This window comes from Athene noctua, chromosome 1 (genome assembly GCF_965140245.1).
Source record: "Athene noctua chromosome 1, bAthNoc1.hap1.1, whole genome shotgun sequence".
Classification (NCBI taxonomy): Eukaryota; Metazoa; Chordata; class Aves; order Strigiformes; family Strigidae; genus Athene; species Athene noctua.
Window position 1 is genome coordinate 193,557,810 of NC_134037.1, and position 18,394 is coordinate 193,576,203.

General features: G+C 39.6%; 1 protein-coding gene across 1 annotated transcript in view; it reads right to left on the reverse strand.

Moving 5' to 3' along the window:
• AFF3 (ALF transcription elongation factor 3) overlaps positions 1-18,394 on the reverse strand; it is a 325,782-nt gene that overhangs the window by 198,372 nt on the left and 109,016 nt on the right. Inside the window, exon 5 of the mRNA XM_074930285.1 lies at positions 10,971-10,982. Within this exon, the coding sequence (XP_074786386.1) occupies positions 10,971-10,982 (12 nt within the window). The remainder of the gene's footprint in view (positions 1-10,970; positions 10,983-18,394) is intronic.

Genomic DNA, 18,394 nt, shown 5'->3' on the forward strand with positions numbered 1-18,394 from the left:
TGGACTGGTGTCTGGCTCAGATTTGTCAGCCTTTTTCATTTTTAGTGAATAAACATCTCTAGTGGATGCTGCAGGTTAGATGAACTCCTTGAAGATCCTGAATAGGAAAGAGGGGTGATCTTTTCAGTCATTTCAGCAGAGATGCCCGATTGTCCATGGTGGCAGGGAGAAGGGCAGAAGGCATGGTGCCCCTGATGGAGCAGGGCATTCAGCCCATAGGGGAAAAGGCTGGAGAAGAGGGTAAGAACAGACTTCTCAGTGGCTTTGAAGGGGAAAAGAAGAAATGTGAATTTGACCTGGTAGACAAGAAATGGGGTGATGTTGCCACATGGAAGGTGGCCTTTGTGAGCGGGTTTTGCAAGAGCAGAATGAGAAGACCTTGTCATGACCCTGGAGATGAGACACACCAAGACAAGAAACTGGCAGGGCTAGACATGCTCTGTGAAGGCAGGACCATTATAAAGCATGGATGAAAGCGAAGCAGTACCTGGGCTCGCTCTCAGGCACACAGCATGAGAGGAAGGAAAGTCAGGTTGGTGCTGCAATACCTCCAGCTGAAATATATTGGAAACCTCATTTTTTTTCTGGCTGGCTTCCACTTCTGCCTGACAGATTGCCCATGTTTTTGCAAACTAGTTACAGGATTTAATAAAAAGCCTAGTTTTGCCAGTCATTAGCAGACTGAGTCACTAACATCTCCACCCCTGTCATTCACTGAGCAAAACCATTTTCTTCCAGACATGACAGTACATGTGGCAGAATCTGGCCCTTTTTAATATAACACTGATAAAAGCAGAAGCATTTCTAATGTTGGCTGCGACCCAGTCCTACAGTCATGCTCATATGTCGATGAATTTCATTAAAGGTGATGCATGAAATCACTTAGTGTACTTGACTCCTTTAAATACCTTGACAGAGAGTTAGGTAAATTATTACTTGTTTTCTGTATAAGCAAAAGCCATATTTGCATATGTGTATTAAATTTATATGTATGCAATTAAAAGCAACTGTTTTTACAAATTTAATTATATGATTCTTCTACCAAATATTTTACATGAAAAACAGGCAAGAGAATAAACAAAATGGTATCAAATAGCCTATTGCTCGAAAACTGTGAAATACTATACAGGGGGATTTTTAAAATACAAGCAGTACTTTTGATCAAATCATGTGTTAGTTCAAGGGCTACTTTCTTCTTCAGAGCACACAGTCAAGTCTTCTGGAATTCATGACCACTCAAAGCCTTTAATGAAAGCTGAGCACATTAGTCAGAATAACCTAATCACTCTGTCTTTGAAGATAAACTCTGTTTTTCTTGCTCGTTCCCACATACACTGAAATGTAGAGACACCAGGAGTGTCATCATCATGTAAGACACTTGCTATTAAATCTATTCTCAATACAAGGCTGACCTGAGGTATGTTTCAGAAATCTTCCTCTTTGTCTGCTCTAATCCATCAGAATCCTTTCAGCTAAAACTACCGCATTTATACATCAAAACTGTATTTTTTAAGTAAAGCTGTCACTTTCAAGGCATGCATCTTTTGAGGAAAATGTCAGGGATGTTATACTTGGGTGTCCTTCTGCCCAAGAGGCCAACGGAGCCTGAACAATGAAGCAAACAAGACAGCTAATCAATAGCAGTCACAGCACTATTTTTTATCCTCCAACATCTTCATTTTCAACTCGGTACACATCATTACAATAGGAAAACAGGACAGTCAATCTCCATTAAGTTCAAGCACTGCATGAAAGAATTAATTTGGCTGCCTTAAAAATGATGATACAACTGCATGCCCTTAAACCTTTTAAATTTATTCTAAATTTACAGAAGATACGTGGATAGTCATATTGCCTAGATATGAAGGCAGGGGCATATTGACTTGTTTTTTCCTGTTGGCACTATGTATTTCTTACTGTGATGATTTCTCTGAGCATTGGCAAACACCCTGTAAATTTTTTTAAGGCTTTGGTATAAAGCAATTTTGCAAGTACCTGTGTAACTAATCAGATTGAAAGATCACTATGCCAATTTCTCAGAAGTATGTCAGTGGCACTGAGCCTTGTTGCTAGCTCTAAAAAATATCCTTTAAATTTGGGATTTTCAAAGGAGCCAAGGGATTTTGTTGTCCATACGCCATTCAAATATGAGTGATGAGGACCAAACTCCCTTTGGCTATTTTGACAAATCCATTTCAAATAACTACTCATTTTCACGTTTAATTTGAGTTCAAAGGAGTCAAAGTTATGATTCTCTCCCTCCTCCATGCTGACTGCTTTCAGCATCTGGCACTGAACACTGACCTTATGTCATTCGCACGTGTATGCATATATGCATATGAATACACAGGCAAACACATACAGGCAAAATCACTGAAATAGGCTGGCATATGGCAAGAAGCCTTGCTGGTGCTTCAAACACATACTCTGGCACTTGCCACAGAGGAAATGGGGTAGAAATGAAAAGCATGCAATGACTTCTAAGTCTCCCTCCCTGTACGTCTGTTAACATCCTTGTAAGACCTATATTTAACAGAAGACACACATGCAGCAACTTGGTCGAGTACAACCTTTCAGCACCTGACATGCTAAACTGCATGGAAAACATTGTTCATGCACCCAAATAATTTTGTGTCCAGGGCTATTTCAAAGTAAAACCGGGTGGTCTTATAGTTACTAATTATGATGTAGTTCTGCTTGGTCAGACATGCTGATTTTAACTAAAAGTGGAGAAATCTGTTTATTTATAAATAGCCCCATGTTTCAAAACTTCAGCCAATTTTGAACCTATTGGTAAACAGATATTATTTATTTTTTTGTCTTGGGGTAGTAAGCAATCAATACTCAGTCTATAAGCATGAACTCTGAGAAACAGAATTTAAGTAGAAAAGGAAATGCGAGGAATGTTCCTGTCAGAAAATTAATTCTAAATCTGCAATGTATATGGTATTTTCTGGCAGTACTTTATTTAAAAATTTCAAAATATACTTGTTTTTCAGCACATTTATAACTATATATATGACATCAGAGATATAGGACAAGCAAATAAGACAGAACTTTTCAGTGCTTTGGAGGAGCAGCACACCAGGAAAGACCTCTGGGAAAAAGAGTATTGCAACATTTGGAGAGTAAAGCTCCATCATCTAGCAGTCATTCTCAATGCTTTTTAGTCTATTTTCTCTTTTTTTCTTCTGGCAGAATTTTTCTCAATATTAGCTTCAGCATGAAAATACTTGTAGGTTAGCCTCATGTACACTGTCCTGTTTATAGCTCCAGGACATTACAATGACTGTCCCAATGTTTTAAAAACTTCTGGAAAGTTATCTGATCCCAGATCTTTCTTCTGTAAGACAGTTCTCTTCTAGCTATACAGCTTGAAATAGATTTGTAGTTTTGTTCTGTATTTTTTTTAATATTATATATGCCTGATTATGCAAAGAAGTGAAGGTCATGATTAACCTGTGGTCTACATGAAGTTTGTGCAATGACTAACTTTAAAACCATGCATGCATTTTAGTTTTCCTGTGGATCAGAGCTTTTATTTTGAACTTTTCTGGTTTTCATTACAAATTCTGAAAATGTATTTTAAATATACTGTCTTTTGAAGGAAAGTGATTTTCTGCTTTACATAAATGCAATGGGATTCCTTTTCTTTGGAGAAAATTAATCTTTTGCCAGGTCTTAAGAAGGAGGAAATGTATGGTGAGATTATTCTCTCTGGATGATTTAATGATTAGCATAGAATCACAGAATGATTTGGGTTGGAAGGGACCTTAAAGATCACCTAGTTCCAACCCCCCTGCCCTGGGCAGGGACACCTTCCACTAGACCAGGCTGCTCAAAGCCCTGTCCAACCTGGCCTGGAACACTGCCAGGGAGGGGGCAGCCACAGCTGCTCTGGGCAGCCTGTGCCAGTGTCTCACCACCCTCACAGCAAAGAATTTCTTCCTTATATCTAACCTAAATCTACCCTCTATCAGTTTGAAGCCATTAGCCCTTGTCCTATCACTTGTAAAAAGTTCCTCTCCAGCTTTCCTGTAGGTCCCTTCTAGGTACTGGAAAGCTGCTATAAGGTCTTCCCAAAGCTTTCTTCTCCAGGCTTAACAACCCCAACTCTCTCATCCTGTTTTCATAGGAGAGGTGTTCCAGCCCTCTGATCATCTTCATGGCACTCATCTGGATTTATCAAAGGATTATCAAGGTATGCAGCTAGAAATGACTGGAAAATACATAGGAAATGTACTTTTTTTTTAATATTAGACAGGTTTGTTGAACACTTCAGCATAAGAAACAGGAAAGTGTGAAAAGCCCTTAGAGAGAATTTTATTCACAGAACACCTATGCTTTACTGAAGGCTCACTGCGGTACCTACCAACTGATAGTTGGAGCTTGTGCTGACTTTTCACACTTTTTGGACTACATTCTAAACATGTACAGGGCCACTGAGCCTTTTTTTTTTCTCTTAATAGGAATGTTGGAGAGAAGTACACTTTTATCAAGGAACCATAAACATATATCACTAGTTCTTGCTGATGGCATATTGTTTCTGTATGAGTGATGCCAATGGGAGTCAGAACAAACCTGTTTTGAGATAAGGATTCAACAAAGTGACAGCTGAAGGCATGACAACCAAGTTAGAGCACTCAGTATCAGTTATTATTCTGGTGAAGTCTGGTGAAGGGTGTTCAAGATTTAAATCTAGTTGTGGCTTAAATAACATTAAGGTAGTTCAGAAATGAGCACATTTATGCCAGGTAGAAAAGGAACTGGCAAGAAATAGTAACTTTTCAGACTTCAAACTATGGCTTGTTTTTTGCCACTTTCTACAATTTTTTTTCAGATCTCAAATATTCTTCTACTGGAAAGGTAATTCTTCTTCCAAGATAACTTCTGAAGGAGCATCACTGTTTTATATAAAGACGCAGAAGCAGGCATCCCCTTTATATGCACTTCAAATTTACATTCTTTACGCACAGGTGAGTAACATAAGTAGTGTTCAGTAAGTAGCCAGGATATAAAACAGTAGGAAAGCTGATTTATACCTTGAGTCTTCCACTTATCCTTCTCATACCACCTATCCTCTTCATCCTTGTCCATCTGCTCAGAAGGGATAGCAGAGTCGCATGAAATCTTCTAAGCCATGTAGAGTCCATCTTTGCCAAATCCTGAAACAACTATCCTACAACTCAGAGCACGTGAACACAGTATGGCCAGGCTAGAATAGGCCCCTTATGGCTCCCTTCTGTCCCACTGTGTCCACCAGGAAAGAACCCACATTTCTTGGTGCCTGCTGAACTTAGGCTTTTCAGACCATCTCTGTCCCAAACACTAGACTGGTTTAGGACTATCCACCTTCCAAATTTTGATACAGTAGGCTCTTCTCAGTTTAGCACAACTGAGAAAGTAAGTTGTTCTCTGCTATATTCTGTCCGAACACTGTTTCAGTGAGATCCCCCAAACTGGAAACTCCACGTTGCCCTCAGGGACCTCCCTTGAATCTTACCTTTCTCATCCAGTTTTTATATGTTCAGAGCTTCCAGGAATAAGAGAGAAAATTTTCTTCCATACATGAGCATACTTCCTGTTAATAGTTGCAGGAGTTAGGTCTGTTTATTGGATGATGTAATCTATTGTGTACTTTTAAATTTTCTTTCAGGTCACTCATCTCTTCCATCCTCCTATCAAAATAATTGGTAGCAACACAAGACTCAGAAACATCTTAGCTGTCGCACAAAGTGGATGTCAACAATATCAGTATAAAAAAAAAATACATGTTATGCTGTTTCAAATGCAGAGATAGTATGAAAATGAACACACAGTGGTATACTATGCATCATTTAAAACCAGACACACTCTTCTGCCAAGATCCTTGTCACTGACAGTGTTAGATGTGTGGTTTTCCCCTTTTACGTTTTACAGGGTTTAAACTTAAGGCTTTTTGGTTTTGCTTTTAGGTTGTTTGGTCTGGGGGTTTTTTTTGAAACAAAGGTCACTTACTTAGCTACAGATAAATAAAAATTCAAGCATTTCCAGAAAAATCAATAAAGGTACTAAAAATCTAAGTTGATAATAAATTTTTGTTCCCCCTTCACATAGCTCAGGAATGTCAGTATTTACTGGAACCACTGTAATATCAGATATTTCAGAAGAGTATTGATTTTGCCACTGAAGTGTGACTAAAGGGATAAATAAACTGCTCTTGGGGTCAATCGATCCATTTATCTTTGCTGTTATTTTATAAAAAGTCAAAGCAGCATAAACTTTGATAAATAAATGTTATCATGAAAGAAGTAGTATCGATATGAAGATTTTGAGAACAATGTGAAAATATCTAGTCTGCCACCACTGAGCTGCAAAATCAGGATTATATTTATGCTGCTTTGAGTACTAACAATGAGGACAAAATATGTCTTTTCACCACTGATGCACAATGCAGAGTTTACAATTCTGAATATGGCTCAGTGAATTAGGCTGAGTGTTACCATGTGTAAAGCAGAATATTCCACAAGATAGGAAATACATGATGGGAAATGAAAAGGGAGAAGAGCCTTTATTTTTGTATTTGCAATGAATCTGAATCACAGTTGTACTGATGCATTCTGCTATTTAAAAAATAAAACATTTGGTAACAGCTGATGTATTCAAGTTGATGAGATAAGTAATGAGAATGCTCTGAAGTGACTTTATGTAGCTTTAATTGTGAGCAGGATAATAGCTGCTTCAAGAAGTCAAAATGATATTACAAATATTACAGTGTAAAAGTCATGCAGAGCCTGCCACAATGTCATTATGATGAGAATTTAAGGTGGTAAGAGAGTATTAAGACAAATACGAGGTTCATGTAAAACATAAAAAAGTGCTGTCATTGTGAGAAACTGTGAGTCTACTTTGTAAAGTTATATATGTAAATCAACAGAAAAAAAGCAATGACATCGAGATAAAATGTCAGAGAAGGTATATAACCCCTTTTTATATGATACTTAGGTAATAGGTGGGCGTTATCTAAGCATTTAGAAACTAGACACCTCAGTTCACGGCCAGTCCCTTTCCGCTCTGCTCACAGTCAATGGAAAGAAGCAGACTCTGAGAGCCATTAATCTTCCAAGGTCTGTGCCTAAAAAAGATGGGATGAATGGTCCATTGAAGGCACCTGTTTTGGTCTTTTGACTATAAAAGGAATTTAGGCTAAACTTGGACATGCAAATTTTAAACTCTGCAAGTAAAGGGAAATGAATCCTATGCAAACATATCAGTGGTAAGAAAAATATCCTATATTCACCAAAATGAGAGATCAGTAGGTAATTGTTCAAAAAGCAAAGTTGCCTTTCCTGTAGTCATAAAATGAAAAACAAAAAAACAAACAAAAAAAATAGGGTCATACAGATGGTTTAAACTTTAAGCAGTTTGAAACAGTTGCATGAGTTTGAATGAAGACATCATTGATGAGACTAGAACAAATCTCTTATTGTCTTTTTTCTTAAAATTGGGGTTAATGACTCCTCAGCAGGCTTCTAAGAAACCCAGGAACCCCAGAAGACACTATGACCCTTTTGCCAGTGAAAAAGCACAGGGTTGCCCAGAACAATCAAGGTCTTGATTTCACCTCAAGCAGCACACTAAAACGTGCAAGGCAGTGCCCCACTCTCCCCGAAGAGCAAACATTCCAAGAAGAGCTCCTTATCTAAGGTACTGCAGCTACACGGAAGAGACTGAGAGACAGGGAGATGGAGAAATGAGGAGAGGCAACTTTATGAAAAATTCACCATGAACAGCCACATAAGTCTATAGTGAGAGGCAGAGGTGCTTTCTTCTGAAAGAAAGAGGTGAGATGCAGAGGCTTTTGAAAGTCTGCAGGACTACAAAAGCACAGCTAGCTAAATAAAAGCTGCTGATGGGAAAAAAGGATTGTGTTAGGTGGTTAATGGAAAGAAACTGAAGGGCATGAAGAAAAGAAGAGCTAACAAAAGCTGACAGAACTTAATAAACAAGCTGGTTTCCTTTTGGTTTAGCATGTAAACTTCTATGGAAAGAAATACACTCACACAGTTCAGGATTGTGCTTTTTAATCTCCATGAAACAAACTCTGATTTGACATCTCAATTGATATTTGAGAAGTACCACTGTACCCCGGTCATGTGAGATAGCCCCTATGGCCTCCTGGGTCCTGCCAGCCATGCTCTCTAAGGTCAAAGTAAGGTAGCCCTATGCATCCTACAGTCTTACATAGCCATGTCACGGACAGATCAGGGCAATGAGAGCTGACATCCAAGTTTCTTCTGGTAACATCAGGGCTCCACACACCCACCCATCTCTACATACAGCATTTGCCTCAGAGACCTAAGAGGAGAAGATCCTGGGAGTTGTTCACCAGAGAACTTTGCTTTGAAGAATGAGGATAGAAGCCCTAACTTACTGTGTGGGTTTTAACAGTGACAGAGCCTTAATGAAAGCCAATGAGAGCAGCTACCGCTTTTGGCTACTGAGTGACAACTTCACCTGCATGCAGGTGACCTCCCCTCGTGGAGTGGAGATGACTACCAGATGACTGTTACGTGCAGTTTTCCTGCAATGACACAGCTACACGCTAGCTCCCAGACATAAACTCAGCTGGAGAACTCAGGAGGGGAAGATGATACTCTACTTTTCAATCATGAGGACCAGCCAGCTTTAGGGTCCACCTCAGGTACTCAGTGTGACCCTTCTTAGTGAAACATGCTTCAAGAAAGCTGTTCATGTGTCTGAATCTGGCCACATGTATAACTTCAGCTTGCTCAATCAGCCAGGGCTCGGTGCTAAAGAAAACCAACTACAGTAAATCCTTCTGTATTCATCTTGTTTAGCAACTAACAATGAGAAACTTAACATTAGTTGGAAACACCTACCAGTACTTTATTTCATTTACAGTCAGAAGAAAGAAAAGGAGACAGAAATACTGTGCACAGAATATGTGTGTTTTACTGTCTGTCCTGCCAGTAATAGTTGCCAAGCGGTGATCTATTTGCCTTAGCAAGGCATTAATTTTCCAACAGTAACTGGAAACAAACTGTAGAGCTATAACATTTGCCATGTTCCAGAAACAATATTCATGTATGATATACAAACATTGTTCAGGTATCAGGGTATATATTCAGTATAAATATATTTCTGGTATAAATTTATTTCTTTCCCCATATTTTTTGCTGCCCACTGGTTCATCTATGGCACAGTGCATGCTTCCTATGGCCTGGCATGCTGTTTTGGCTCACAAACTGGACAACAATACAACTCTTCCTTTTCTGCAATGCTGTACTGTGAAGATCATACGTATGTTTGGGAAAGACAGCAAATCAGCCACACCTATGAAAGGAAAAATCAGTCCCACAGCCGCTCTATGAGATACGACTTCACTGCTGTGCTTTGATATAAACCTGGCTTAACACCAACAGATTGTCAAACGCTCGTTGTTGCGAAGCTTTGAAGCAGCAGCATGTGTCTGAGCTAAAACATAAAGGACAGGGAAGGCAAATGACTCAAAAGAGGATAGAAATTCTGTTATGGGGGGAGAAAAGAGCCACTGCTGGGCAAAGCTCTGCAGATGTGCCCTGGGATGGTGGCAGAGGGATGACGGGGCAGGGTAAGGGTGCGGGCAGGCTCCAGGGAGATCGCCCACTCTCAGCGATGAGAGGTAAACCTCCCCTCGCAGCAAGGCAGATAGCAAGTCTCTGCTGACTCCCACAGAAGAAGGAGCAGGGGCAGTGAAGCTGCCTTGCCTGGGTTGTTTTGACATATGCTATACCCATCAGTTATTTTTAAATCATGTCGTTTGACAAATCTGCTGAATTCATTCACAATTTCTGATTTGCAAGCTGAGTTTCTCTGTTACTTCTAGGAATCTATGCAAATGGTAACATGATGCTTTCTGTTTTGCTCTATATTTTAAAATCTCTACAGGTTGAGACTCTTCTTACTTACCTGTTCTATTTGCTGGCAATTGTGTTAAAGACTGCAATAAACAAACTAAATAATTAACTCATCCACTTTCTTACACTTTAAGCAATGTATTATTTAAGAGTCCAGGCATTAAAGTCTCAGTCCTGAAAACATGCCCTTGGGATCATTTGCTTTGAAGTCATCTGCAAAGTTAGGCAGGTGTACAAATGCTCAAAGGATCAGTTTCTAAAAAAGGTTATCTGTATTGCAATGGTGAGCAATAACCATAATGAATCCGTTTGGTATTCTATCATATGTTAAAATATAGCACCTATTCAACTGCCATCAGAAAAGTAATTGTATTTCAGTGTTTATATTCTTTTCATTTGATAAATGAGTTTGCTTTATACATTTGCTTTATGCAGTGAAAGAATATTAAAGCAGGCCTGGTTAACATCATGTTTGGAAGCATAAGGGAATTGTTCTTTCACTCCTGCCAATATTAAAATATTATGAAAAACAAAATGAACATATGATGAACCCAATTTAAATGCCCTTCTAATGAACAAATGAACCCACTTAGCTGTATCAGTTAAAAACTAAAAATGCCCAAATCTTCCCTTTTGGCACTATCTGGCTGTGTTGCCATCATGAACAACATCTATGTTAATGACTTGATTTCTAATACCCCATACAGTAGAAAATCAATTAATTGGGAAGCCTGCCAAATAATACATATTGTTTGACCAAATAATAAAAAGTAGGCCGTCAAGGGTCTGGGTCTGGTTACCAGCAGAACAACACAAGGCAGAATTTTGCTCTTGTATATAGAGACTGCAAAACCCATGGCAAGTGTCCAAGCTATTTAGCAAGGATGAAATCTGTCCTTAGATCCACTCAACTGGCCACCCAGAGATAGGGTTTATTTTGGCTCTTTCTGTCTTTGATATAGCTGGTGCTGGTTTTCTTTCAGTTAGTAGCAACGTAAAGGCTGCTTAACTTTGTCATAATACCTCCAAAAACTGAAGAGCTCTTCATTGCTCCTGGCCATTCAGACAAACTCTCCCCTTCCCCTTCGAAGAATCACAATATCAGCACAAATTCTAGATAAAAACTGTTACTGATTTGGTTTCCTGGAAGAACCAGCACTTTAAGGAAGCAGCAGATGTTACTCCACTGAATGACAACTTGTGTTAAAATGTGAATATTCAAAGCACTATTTCTTCTTCGTCCCAAGCTGATTCTAGGAATCTGCTAAAGGGTCTTTAAGCAGCAATAAAATTCAGTGCCATGACTTCAAGGATTACTGTGCTTAGCACATGGATATTTCGGCAACAGGCACAAAACAAACTCTGGCTGAACAAACCACAGTTAAATTAAGGGAAAAATAAGAAGAAAAGCAAAACATTTCCTTCCTCAAACCCAAAACAGTCCAACAGAAGCCCAGCATATAAAAACGATTCTGAAATGCATGTTTCTTCTGGAGCCAAGGTGTATATAATAAAGCCTGTTTTGTTCAGTAAGGGCTGCAGTCCCTTGTACTTGCGATTCATCCCTCCCTCCTTGCTACAGGGGAATTATCTCCTTCCTGCAGAATGTCACTCTCAGGTGGTAAAGACTCACTTACATTGAAGCATCCACACTCACATCATCTTGATTCACGTGAGAGTCACCAGAGACAAACGTGCACTGAGAACATGTCACTCATCTGGCCTGTTTTAGCTGTCTGCCTTAAGTGAACTGAGACCGATGAGTCCCTGTTTCTCTCCTGTGACAGTGAGGAGAGTCCAGACAATTAGCTCAGATGTCGACATTGAAAATATACATCTGATCAGATGAATCCCATCTTTACAAACCGTGGTGGAAAAAGGAGAAGGAGTTATGTGGAAAGATTTGGGCAATAACTTCAAAAAGTTCAGAAAATCAAACCCCAGCACCATGTAGGACAAGCTGGTTTACCAACTTAACTGGCCACTCTTATTCCAAAACCCACTAAATCTGTATGACATTGCAAGGCACTCACATATTAAATAAATATTGTGAATACCTGTAGTTTAAAAAAATTGGCTGTAAGTACATGAAACAGTATTAAATAACTGTCTTAAGCGTATTTGTTAAGTCTCTGATGGAAAGAGAAGTTTACTGGGATCCTTAGTGACTTAGCTCTGCACACAGAGGGAAGAGGCAACAGAAGCCTACACAGAAGTTTGCTTTGGCCAACAAATGAAAAGCATCTCTATGTAAAACAAGGCTCAAAAGATCTCCTGAGTATCACAGTCTACTTATCTATCTTTTATGGAGCATGTTTGCAAGCTGCAAGCTGTCCCCCTTGCCAGCCACGCAGGTTCCTGACTTAGCATTGGGTCTTTAGGTCCCACTTGTAAACCTGCAGCCTTCTAGCTGCATCTGTCTACAGGTGCCAGCATGCAGCCTAATAACCTGTATTGCTGGGAAGCTGAGAAACTCTGCCTCTCCTCTAGCTGAGGCTCCTCTATGTGTTCTGGCCTGTTTAGAAGATGGGCAGAGAAGACAGGAAATTAACTTTATTGATGAATCTAAGTATCCCTAATCATTTACATCAGTTGAGCAGATGCCACTGAAATGGTAGTATTATGCTCAGGCATTTAAGCTGTTCAAAGCACACCCAGTTCTCCTCTCCGTGAGCAGGAAGAGTGACAGTTCACGAACTACTTATTAACCAGGCCAGCTGAACACCCTTTCCAACTGTGTGCAAGTCAATTTGAGTTAACTGGATAATAATCGTACCTTAACCATGTTTGCTAGCCTCAGGTTTTATTCGGTCTGGTATTCACTTACAAATATCACAAATAATAAATGACAGAGCTTGGCAATACTGAAGTCTTAAGTAATACCTAGTATCCTAACATAATTCAGTAAGTCTGAGATGTTCTGTCTTAATGTGTATTGCAAATAATATTTAGGAATTTCTAAAATGAATGATAATTGAGCAGTATCATTAAAAGTGATGTTACTAATAGAAATAATACGCAAAGACAGTTGATAGGAAGAGGCAAAAATTGTTTCATTCCACCATCATTAAACTTCTGTACAATTAATTTTTTGCCATCTTAAGTTGGTCTTTTCTCTACCTTTTTAACAATTTGACAGTCTGACCTAATTAACCTGGACTGATTTGTACATTTGAAAATCACGTTTCCTTTTTATTCTGACATGCACTTTCTCCTTCACCTCTCTAAGGTCTTGGGTCTTGCTGCCTTCTCCTCTTCTTTTCTCTTCACTGCTCTCTTTTGACTTTCTTATTTCATCTTTCAAATCCCCCAAAACAGGTTTTCAGGTAGGTCTAACCTTCAGTTATTGTAAAAATTGCTGAATCAGAAGTTGTCAGGAAATTTTGATGTAGATTTTCCACATTCTATGGAACAAGCAGAACTACGTACTGACACTGTAGCTGAAATGCCAAAATGCTGGTATTTATGCCTCTAGAAGCCATGATTCCCTAATTCAGATAATATTATACTGTATTTTTATAATACAGTTTGTCTTCAGCAATGACAGTTATACAGTTGTGAATAATAATAGACGTTTTTTAAAGACTATACTAATCTCTTATATTCCCATTTGTTATTTCCTTGTCCTGCCTGTTACTATAATATAATAGCCATGCGTTACGGACATAAAAGGCTCTATTCCATCATGAGTTGTGCACTTCAGATAGATTGTCCCCACCAACTATTGCCAAACAATTTAAACAGCACCAACATGTCCATAGCCATAAATCTCCTATGTCTCCCCTTCAAATACTCTTAAAAATATGACTTTCCTTCTAAACCACATGGACCCAGTGACCCAGGTGGTATATTGCCCATTGGTATTTACAGAAGAAGACCGAGGAGGACTGAGAGCCTGGGTGCAACGCCCTGGGACTTCAACATGGGCCAGATTTGACACAGATGCCATTTGACATCTTTCCTTCATATATCACATCTGCCTGAGTAAATATGGTCTTGCACCGAGGCACATTTTATTTACGAGGGGCCTTGAACTGGACCTCCGTATGGGAGGCACTTGGGCTCAGACGGTCAACAGTGATCCAAGCAAATGGGAAACATGTGGATTGTAATGGGATTTGTGATTTGGCAACATGATTCAAGGCCTTGGTGTAGGCCCCCTGTATCACCAGCATTTGCCCATTCCCAGTCAATGCAATTTTCAATTTGGACATATGGGTCTTAGTCCATTATACAATGTACAAGACCCAGAAGTGAATCAGCAGATGGTGAGAAGGACAGTGAGCTCTGCATCAAGAGGAGCTCGTCCTCATCTGCCAGCTGCATGACCCATCCTGCCATCAGCCCGAGGCAGGGCCAAGACATCTCAGGTTGCAGGCACCTTCTCCCCTGCCTACCCTGCACTCTGTAACCTCTGCCCTACCTACATCTCCCTGGATATGGTCCTTCCTACCTGACTAAAATGCCTGAATAATTACATCGTGGGCTGCATGGCATAATCCCAACTCTTTGTAGCTGTTTCCAGTCCTTGTTTCTCCCCTGTATCACGGCTAATTAATTTTATATTACAAACCAGCCACTTCTGAAAGATCTGCTGAGGTTCAGATTAAATGCAGAATTTCAGCCTCCTTCATGTGCCCTTGATAAAAATGATTTTATAGCCCTTATGTCAGATGTTTTGGGCACTAATTGTGCCTTTATTTTACATGGGTAAATGAATTTGCAACAGTTTGGTTTGGTTCCCCCCCCGCCCCCCCCCCGTAAAGTAGCAAGTACCAAGTGCCTGGATTTTATTTTCTTTCTTACCTTTATTGGACTATATTAGATACAAACAGACTCATTACTGTGAAGTGCACAACCCAGAAAAAATATTTCTAAGTTTAAATCCAATTATATGATGATTTTCTGAGCATACGATTAAGCCTGTTAGCAGTAGCACGAAAAAACATATAAATGAGTAACTTAACAAAGTGTAATAGACCAAAACAAAGTGCAATAACTGGACAAATTAGAATATACAAATACAGCTGATACAACTAAATGATCCAAGAAGGTCCCCATGTTAAAAACAGAGAGAACCCAAACCATCAACAACCCACTAAGAGCAGTCTGTCACTTAGATCCAGTCTGTGCAGCCACTGGCACCTCAGTCTCTCCATTATTTGGGAGCCTAAGATCTTCAGAGGGATCTTTTTGCACCTAGAAGTTCCCAGTCCCTGCACACACTGCATCCTTTTCAACCCTGGATGTGTCAAGATAATCAAAATTGGGCTGCTGAACTCCCTCCTTCCTCCCACCAACATCACAAGCATTTCCATGCCCCTTACCTTGGGGAAAAGGGATGTCCCCCAGTTGGGAAAATGCTGACTTGGTCTACAATGGGATTTAGGTATCACCTAGTATGGGCACCACAACTGCACTGAAGTGGCTCAGGCACCTTCCCATTCAGTCTCTGGAGATATGGCATACCCCATATCCCAAGCCAAAGCCCTTCAACAGGCCTCCCAGCCTGCTATTCCCTGCCTGCCAGTCTCACCTTGAGCAGCCTTCTTGTAACAAACCTGCAGGGCTGCTACCACAAAACACATGACCAAGAACTATGGGTGCTTCCTTTTAGTCAGTGCCTCCACGGTGAGAATGTTCTGATACAGTTAGGGAACATATTGCCGGCAGTCTGAAGAGCCGCTCTTAAAGAACAAAACCACATCAGGGACAGATTCAGAGACATCTGCTGCCAGGGAAGGAGTGGGAGCTGGCAGATGATGCAAGCATCTAGCAGACAGGTAACATGAACTTGAAAACCTGCCAGACCAAGGAGAGACTGGAAAATGGGCTTTCCCTTTTCTAGGTGAGCACTCTCACCCTTGACCTGCTGCTGGAGAAGGAGTGAGTGAAGGGAAAAGATGGCAACAAGGAGTACCTCAAGCAGCTTTGCCTTGGAGAAGGACCTAACCAGGGTTTATAGTGGCTCAAGCAAGTGGATTCGGAGTAGCTAGGTGCACCTTTCTGCAGCCCAGAGTTAGAGGCACAAGTCTTGGGGAGGAGAACAGCTCAAAATTACAGCCTTGTTTGTAGGATTTCCAGCTGACTAGCTTTGGCAGGCTTCTGGATCCTACTCACAGACACATGGGCTCTCCATGCATTGTGCTATCTAGATGTAATATATTACTATTAACTTGAAAAGCCACGCTATAAAGTAACAGTTATTAGAAATGTAAAGTGCACTGTATAAAAAATGCTGTGTTCTCCTTATTATAAAGAAGTAAACTTTGATTAGTGGAAGTGATTAGTCTATAAAGTTTAACTTGCCATTTATTAACTTAACAACCTAACAACGTTGTGTTATTAAATACTCGGGTTGGGAAGCACTGTGACCTGTAGAAAAGTATTTGCCCACAAAAGAGCAGATCAATAGTTCTACATTTAGCTAAAGTTTTACGTATTATGCCAAATACAGTTCATAAATGTCATGTCATAATTTGCATTAGCACAAATTATTAGCAAAGAGTCACATCCCTGGCTTGCCACATGAAAATACATTATTAGTTATTTCAGCAGGTCTTCTGATTTATAGTTATGCTTAATGATGTTGTTAAAAATACAATAAATACCTTCTTTGTTCTAACAATTTAGTCTTAATTTTTTTCAGGTACCACAATGAGGCAAAAGTTTATAATAGGCTGAAGTTTTAAACTGCTAGAAATAGCTGAATACAGGAATATACAACAATCAAAATCCATCAAGAAACTAACTTTCTAGATATATAAGATGGCAGAATTAATCTAAAAATGTGATAGACTGAAAGTACAAATTTGATCGATCTTTAAAAAATGAAAGGTCATTTTCTATAAATGCTTTTTAAAATCTATCACTTGAAACAGCACTTTCTGAAAAAATGCTCATAGTGATATTTTACTATGCATTCAAGTGTCCTATTCTAACTACTTTCCTTAATTATACCGAGGTTACAGACATTTTCAGTCTTTTATCCAGATAGAGTATTCGGGGCAATAGCATTTGCAAGTTATATATTGGAGACAGATCTGAACTTCAGACTCCATGTAGCATAGTGAGCACACCTTAACAATTTTAATTGGCCACAATATCACCAAGAGGTCAGCAGTGAAATCTGTTTCCTGAAGTTTATGGCTGTCATTTTATAGATTTTGATTTAGGGTTAGTGCTTGCACAGCAATTAATGATCAAATTGTGATATTTAAACTACTGGTCTCAAATGCAAGCGTTCTTCCTGAGCAATTGGAGACCGTGACAAAACTAAGCAGAAGGTCACAGCCTGCTCCTCTGCACAGACGTTGTCCTCTCCCTACAGCCGGAGGCTGTAATCCTCCCGGTGTTTGCACTGGATGTGTGCAAACACAGATCTGTCCTGTCCTCCATCCGTCCGCAGTGGTAAGGACCAGATGCATCACGGCCTGAGCCAGGTGTTAGAAAGGGGAGAGAGAGGAGCTAACTAGGGAAACTTTCAAAAGGTTATATTCATGATGACAAATGTTGTGCAAAGGGTCATAAATGCACTTTCACGGAAACCTGCAGATAGAAGGGACGTTAGCCAGAGCTTCTTGGGATGGTACATTCCCCATCATTTAACACTCATAATGGAACAGCATCCTTGTATTTCTCATGACACTGTTATTCTTCTTAATGGGGATTAACAGCCTTTCATGTTATTTCCTGCCTAGATTTCTCATGAATTAACATCCCCACATCAGATACTATATTAGCCAATAATAAGAATAAATGACAGACTGCATAGTTTCTTGCCTGACAAGGGTGCTGCATTATCCCACCACACAAAGAGTACAAAGAAATTTCTGGGTTTTATTTATTGGTTTGGCTATTACATAAAAATATTACAGAAATAAAAACTCTGAAGAACTAGTATGGTGTGGTATTGCTCCAGTCATAATGTGCTAGTACACAATCAATTCTTATAAAAGCTTTTCTCTTTCAGAGTAGTTTAGTTGTCCAAAGGGAATAAATAATTTACTGCTTGTTCAATCCAGTACTTCTCTTCTATTATTTTAAAAAATTTATTCTACTTTGCATTTACCACATAAAGAGTTCTTTGTTTACATTTTGGGCATTTTAAATCTGTTTCCTCTTTAAGCACATAGGGAATACCCTTGGTCAAGTGAGCTCACCAACATGATGCCGACAGCTTGAGAAGAGTTCAGGTGTACATTCTTGAAGCCAGTATGCTACCTGGATTTATTTCGGTGTAAATTTTCATGAGTTCCACGTTTTCAAATGAAAGTCTGACACAGCTTATAGACACAGAAGTGTGTTCTTAACATACTGAAATATAAGTCATCGATGTCAAACTGGTTCACAGCTGGCTAGAAACTACCCCACAGTTGACACGGTTGTCAGGAAACTGCAGAGAAAGGTTGGAGCAACTTGCTGACACTAGAGGTGACCATGTTTGAAAGAGGACCGCAAGCTGTCATCCCACTGACACCCCTGTGCAGCACTGC